This window comes from Xiphophorus maculatus, chromosome 23, assembly GCF_002775205.1.
Source record: "Xiphophorus maculatus strain JP 163 A chromosome 23, X_maculatus-5.0-male, whole genome shotgun sequence".
In the NCBI taxonomy this organism is placed as follows: Eukaryota; Metazoa; Chordata; class Actinopteri; order Cyprinodontiformes; family Poeciliidae; genus Xiphophorus; species Xiphophorus maculatus.
The window spans coordinates 7,446,228-7,453,092 of record NC_036465.1 but is presented as its reverse complement, the minus strand read 5'-3'; the positions used below and the strand labels follow the sequence as shown (position 1 = coordinate 7,453,092).

General features: G+C 38.5%; 1 protein-coding gene across 2 annotated transcripts; it reads left to right on the top strand.

Annotated features, from left to right (window-relative positions):
• The first annotated feature begins 392 nt into the window (after positions 1–392).
• Positions 393–6,850, top strand: LOC102223546 (coagulation factor IX). 2 transcript variants are annotated; one of them, XM_005799558.3, is made up of 8 exons: positions 401–516; positions 594–769; positions 846–870; positions 973–1,086; positions 1,860–1,994; positions 2,071–2,378; positions 2,475–2,598; positions 2,932–6,850. In XM_005799558.3, exons 1-8 carry the CDS (start codon positions 420–422, stop codon positions 3,519–3,521), a joined length of 1,569 nt encoding a protein of 522 aa, XP_005799615.3. In that variant the 5' UTR covers positions 401–419; the 3' UTR covers positions 3,522–6,850. The 2 variants fall into 2 exon arrangements, with proteins under 2 accessions (XP_023184422.1, XP_005799615.3); XM_023328654.1 differs by having other exon boundaries at positions 393–516; positions 2,071–2,598.
• The last annotated feature ends 15 nt before the right edge of the window (positions 6,851–6,865 follow it).

The following is a 6,865-nucleotide window of genomic DNA, read 5'->3' as shown; positions in this document are numbered from 1 at the left end:
CCAACAAGCTTTTTCATGTCCATTACTTTAGTTTCTTAAAACTTGCGAACATGAAGAAAACATGAAGCAGTGGGGTGGCTTCTTTCAGTTATGTCACCCCATCCAAATCATATATTAGCGATTTGTAAAATTGTGCTATATTTATGCTTTATTTTTCATTATTTATGCAGATTTTTTTCTCTCTGCAAAATGTCTCAATGTTTGACATTGAGGCATTTGTTGTCCAGCAGTTCAGGATAAACCATAAAGAATTGCCATTATTTGTCAGCAAACACACTTGATACAAAGTGGGAAAAACTGTCATTTTTCTTTCACATGGATGTTGACTCAGTCAGGCAGATTGTTTTTCTTTTTCTCTGAACAAGCAAGCATCAAATTGTGAGTACAAGTGTGCAAACACGGAGTTGTACTTTGGAGTTATGGCCCAAAGTGTTTCTGTTGGATTTACGCTAAAAGTTAGGATGGCACGAGTTTTTCTGTCTTTGCTGCTTTTGGACTTTCACCTTGGCTTGGCAGGTATTAAATAACTTTCAAAAAAATTTTTAAAAGTGGTAATAAGAAGATCCAGTCTGTGTATTGTGTTTTATATCTAGCCCCAAACAATGTGCTCCTCTCTGAGAAGACAGCCGACAGCTTCCTCAAGAGACACAAACGTGAGAACACTGGGAGGTTCGAGGAGTTTCTGCCGGGAAACCTGGAAAGAGAATGTATAGAAGAGAAATGTAACCTGGAAGAAGCCAGGGAGATATTTGAGAATGATGAAAAGACTGTGAGTATTTAATCATTGTATTTGGAACAAATTTGCATAGTTTGTGGCCATGGTCATGACTTACTCTGTGTTTTAGATGGCATTTTGGTCAAGATATGTAGGTAAGGGATCTTTTCAATCTGATATTTTAGGTAGAAGAAAGTGCTTATTTCAGGATAACATGGATGACGAAAAGTTAAAATCCTGTGTTTGACTTTCTTCAGATGGCAATCAGTGTGCATCGAGCCCATGTCTGAACCAGGGGTCATGCAAAGACCATCTGGGCTACTACATCTGCACATGTGTGTCTGGCTTCACTGGCACAAACTGTGAGATCGGTGAGTGCATTTTTCTTTAGCTGGACTCTAGTTTTTTTGGGGGGGTTTTTACCTAAGAAAATTTTATTTTTCTCTGGCGTACAACTCAAATTTGTTTACACCATGGTATCAGTGTCAGAGAATGAAAAAACAATTTCTCTTGTTTCTAAATTGTTTCTAAATTGAATCAGTGACTCATATTGAGCAACAGTCTGGCTTTAGGTTACAGTATTGGGTTGTTTCTTTCTCAATGTTCTGAAAACAATGACTGAATGTTTTGTGAGCTGCAGTCAAACTGAAAGTGTTTTGTTTCTTTCGCAGCATGAAAGGTAGCAAAATAATTTTTTTTAAATTGCAAAAACAAATGTGTGATGACAGACATACAAAGTGCAGTTTGTCACAAGACATGTAATAAACACAGATGAGACCCAAAATGCCTTAAATAGTACAATTCATGCCACATTGTACAGGTAGTGCATATCACCCTGAACACATTAGTCCATGATGAAACATGTTGGTGGCGGGATCAAGCTGTAGTGATGTGTAGGAAAGCTGGTCAAATCTGAGGTTTAGTGTTGCTAAATGAAAAGTAATTTCATTATAAAATCTTATTAAAAACAAAGCTATCTTTGAAATTCCTGAAATTGTTATTTAAAGAAAATATTGATTCTTGGGAGTTTATAAAAAAGGAATGCTATACTTGTGAGACATTTTTAAAGGATTTAGCACCAGGTCTTTGAAGGCAGTGTCAAAGGAGAAGCTTAATCCCGGTTCCTTTTTTCTTGTCTACACAGTCTTACAAAAAAGATGTGACGTAAACAATGGAGACTGCAAACACTTCTGTGGCACAATAGGAAACTTTGGGGCAAAATGCTTCTGCGCGACAGGATATGAGTTGATGTCGGATGGGGTCAGCTGTGAAGCAACAGGTTTGGATTTAAACAGCTGAATATCATGAAAAAGTAGAATTGGTTCTTATTAAAACCTCTTTTCCTTCTTTACCAGTTGAATTCCCCTGTGGGAAAACTGGACTAACCGTTGTGAAGCCAGTCATAAGGTCTTTCTACAACCTTGGGCTTTCGGACCACCTGAACGCCACATCTCCAACCAACATGACTCTTACAGCAGCAGCCAGCACCACAGAGCCAGATCTGGATTCGTATGACTATGACGACTTTGGTCAGAATCAGTCTCTTAGTGACCTGCTTTTATGGGAATCCAATCACTCTGAAAACATCTCTTTGGAGCCACAAATACCTTTCAAACGTATAGTTGGTGGGAGGTCAGCCGCTCCAGGAGAGATTCCCTGGCAGGTACCGTTTAGACGCACAGATATCAGGAACATTGTGGTATCCTGCACAACATTCTGTTTCTATCCCCTAGTCTGTTCATCAGTTTCATTTTTCCAGGTTGGACTGATAGCAAAACCCAGTGGTCAGTTATTTTGTGGGGGCTCCATCCTCTCAGAGCGTTGGGTCATCACTGCTGCTCATTGTCTGAAGGAGGCGTCCGGCTCCTTCTCAGTCAGAGTGGGTAAGAATCACAGACGACACACTGAGCTGCTATTTAAAGCTAAATATCTGCAACAATACAGCCCTTTCCATTTCCTTTTCTTCCCTGATAAATACATTTACTCAATTTTAAATCTGATTTTCTGGTGTGAGATTCTTTGCAACAATATAATTTATTTAGTGGCTTTTTTTTCCCACTGGGCAGAAATTGTAAAAGCCACTGTACGTGCAGAAAAAAATAATCTCTTTTTCTATTTATTGCTGTCAATTGTGCTTCATATCATTTCTATTCAAGAGCACAAATGGTGGTTAATTTGTATGGAGCTTAATTCATATCAAATTTCTCTGCAAACAGGGGAACATAATACTCAAATCACGGAGGGCCGAGAGCAAGACTATGAGGTGTTGGAGAAACACGCACATCCACGCTACAACGCAACCTTAAACACGTACAACCACGACATTGCCTTGCTCTACCTCAAAGACCCCATCAGCTTCTCAGCAATGGTCCGACCGATCTGCATCGGGCCCATGGCTTTCATCGAGGCCTTAATGAAGCAACCTTCCCCGGCTACGGTGAGCGGCTGGGGCCGCACTCGCTTCCTGGGGTTCACTTCCAACATTCTGCAGAAGATTGAGGTTCCCTTCATAGATCAGACTGAGTGTAAAAAAAGCAGCAACGAAAGGATCACTCCTGTCATGTTCTGCGCTGGATTCTACAATGTGGCCAAAGACGCCTGTCAGGGCGACAGCGGAGGTCCTCACGCAAAGAGCTACCGGGACACTTGGTTCCTGACGGGGATTGTGAGCTGGGGGGAGGAATGTGCAAAAGAAGGGAAGTACGGCGTGTACACCCGGGTTTCTGTTTACTACAGCTGGATAAAGTATGTGATGAGTGTAACTAAACGCAGGCTGGCTTCAGATGTGGAATACCCAGACTCATGACTGTGCATGGATGTTGATATACAGCGCAGGCCACATTTTTGGCACATCGATTAGCAAATCACCTCAAAATAAATCAATCTTTCATTACAGCAGCATAGGATCACATCAAGAAAGTGGAAGAATCCAACTTAAATTTCTTTCAGTGAGACAAGTATGAGACGAACCATTTTCATAACTTTGCTGTTAATACCATACTACCAAAAATTCTTTATGAAATACGAAAAGCACTTAGTCGTATCCTAAAATGTTCTTGCATTCTTTTTTATACTCTCTCTTTACATCATGTGTCTAACTTCAGTCCTCAACTTCTAATGTCCTGCATTGTTTTGAATCAAACGGCTGGGTCACAAGCAGAACTTGGTAGAACCTGATTGGTGAACATTGGTTTAATATTCTACAGTCCTCTCTTTAGATCACCTCTCAGGGTTTGTAACAGATTCTGGACTGAGACGGTCTTGGAAGAATATTGAATGCGTTTCTGGTCAATCATTTCTATTGTGTGTTTTGGAGTAAGGACTTAATAATAGCTGATGCTTCTTAAAAGTTTGTGAGACCAATGTCATGAACTCTAAAGGGCTCCCACAGAAGAGGTCCATCGTACTTTTTAACGTAATTGTCATTTGCTTCACTCCACACCAGGGATCTGCTACAGAAGAAGCTTTTTACAAAACTTTTAACATTTCTCTTTATTTTAAAATCTTAAAAGAAATAAAAATGTTGGTTCTTTAATAGTGGTTTTTATTAGACATTTAAAATATCTCATATTACATTAGCAGCTCTAAGTGAGCCTTATTTACCTTTATGAAGACATAACTGGTTCTTTGGAGTGTAAAAGTTGCAGATCCCTGTTCTAGAGCCATCTGGAGTGTTTGTTTCCAAAAACTCAAAAATAATCAAGTTTCCAATTAAAGTTTACATTCATAACAGTGAGAAAGGGAAGGTTTTTTTTCTGGCATTTATCCCAATCAACCAGTTGAGTTGGTGGCTTCAAGGTGTTTCTTTTCTACAGTTCTCTAAAGATCTATAAGGACAAAAACATGAGCAAGTTTAAGAATAAATAAACTGTGATAGCTAAATATATTCTTTATATGTATTATATATATTTAAAGCAGCAAGAGCATCAAATAAGGGCCACCAGGCAACTGAAAGAAAACAAACCTTTCAAGGCCAAAGCTTCAGATACTTTCCAAACAATTTTAAAAATATCCAGGATAGATTTATTATTTACATGTTTTTCTGAAACAAGAATACAGACATATTAGTTTACATCCATTGTGTTAACAATAAAATTCAGCTACCCTAAAAACTGTTATTGCAGTGTATATGTTAATATTATTAGATTACTTTTAAAAGAACCAAAGATATTTCAAAAAAAACAAAATTAAATAAAAACAAATGTTCAGCGTATGTTACATGGCTCAGCAGGATTCAAGCAACTTTTTTGCCTTCTGTAGCGACATCTGTGCAAATTGTGCAGCATTTTGGATAAAAAAAGGAACAAAAAGGGAAACCATCTTGATATTGTCACATCACTTTAGCTAAATGTCTAAATAGTTATGCATAGCTTCTTTGTACATATGGAGGTGTGATTTCCTTAGGGACTTAACAGATACTTCACAATATGACAGGAAAGAAAATAAATTACCACTTTAGGAGGTGCAGGGTGTGCAGCAGTCACTGCCACTTTCTGGACTCGTTTCCATTTCAACTACAGCCTATTGGAGCCACTCAATTTGATGTGATAAATTGTATAAGTCTGTAATCAATATTTAATTAAGTGTTCAACACAAAGCATATAAATTTCATGTTGGCTCTAAGGGATCCCTTTTAACGGGGAAGGAAAGAGTTACTGAGGTATAATGCTGAGAGAGGATTCATTTTTCTTCTGTTGATTGAGCACAGCATCGTTTTCTCCCACCCCTCCTCCATCCTTCTTGTCTGTGCTGTGAATGACAGTCACCTCTCAGGAAAACGTCAGTAAGATGATGGCATCTTGCGCTCGGCTACCCTCCAAGGAATACGTTATCTTCAGTCTCTATCATGTTAATCAGTGTTTTACAGTATCATCCTTCAAGTGCCAACTGCTGCCAGGGGGGTAATGTCTCTCCGGCATTTCCAGTACCTTAAACATTTAGGGATAAACAAAGAAGCACAGCAAGAATAACGGAAACACAGTGAAAGAGGTAAAGCAGCAAGCAAAGAGCACATTCAGTAGAGAGCAGGTGGATTTCTAGTTAAAGGCCAAAGATCAACAAATTGTATGGCTGGAATACCTAAAAATGTTAAAAGAATGAAAAAAATAAATTACAGTGAGCTTTTACATTGGTTTTCCAATGGGATAAGTATTTTAAAACACACTTTTATGAAAAAAAGTAGTTTAAAACATCTGGAAGCATTTCTGCTTCGATACATTTTGCTAAGGTTTGCTAAGTCTCCAAGTTACAAACTCCCAGACAACATTTCACCCCATTTCCTCCTCATAACTTTACAAATCGGCATACGGATCTTCACCTTATGAACTCACATTCCAGCTTGAGACATCACTCTCTCCACTTTCCCTTTGGGTGGACATTGTGCCATGCAGTGGCACCTGCCTTTGGCATTAAACCATAGCATCATTCATCTTCAGCAACTTTTAACTGCATTTTTAATTTGTTTTTGCTTTTCTTTCATAGTTCTCACTTTGAGAGAATAATATCTATCATGAGCTACAAGCCTAAATGGTGCAATAATGATAAATGGCCTTGAACCATAACAAAGCCACCTTTTTACAGTGCCTGATGATGTTTTGTGAGGTCAGTTGGAACCAAGAAAAAGTACATACAAAGACTTTTAAAGAGCAGGAATAAAAAGGCAATAAGGCATGGCACATTTTGGCATTTAAACTCTTAACTGTACAGAAGAGTGGCGACATGAGGAAAAACGAATATTTTACACAGACATGAACATGAAATTCATTAAAAGTTTTTTAAAAAAGGATGCAATTTGTAAAACAGTTTAAGGATTAAATCCTGGCTTTCATCCTTTCGAAATAAAGCGAAAAGACAAACTCTTAGAAACAACCTCAAGTATTTGCTGGGAAACACTGAGTCCACAGTTTGTGAAATGAGACACTGCTGCAGTGGCAAACTCACATGCTGACTGCATATGTTGCAGAGGAAGCGCCAGAAGAACAAGAGTTATCACCCATCAAAAAGTGGGAAAAACATGAACCAGGTCAGCTGTTGATTGTCCAGTAGGGCTTTAACTGCTCCTGTGATTGCTACAGTGATCTTTATCATCAGAAAACGTCTGTTCAGAAGGTCAAAAATAAAAACCGAGAGAGGAAATCGGCTCATTTGATT

Coding starts and splice junctions, on each gene's coding strand:
- LOC102223546 (XM_023328654.1), top strand. CDS start 420: ATGGCCCAAAGTGTTTCTGTTGGATTTACGCTAAAAGTTAGGATGGCA. Junction 770..845: donor TTGAGAATGATGAAAAGACT/GTGAGTATTTAA, acceptor TCTGTGTTTTAG/ATGGCATTTTGGTCAAGATA. Junction 2,599..2,931: donor CTCCTTCTCAGTCAGAGTGG/GTAAGAATCACA, acceptor CTCTGCAAACAG/GGGAACATAATACTCAAATC.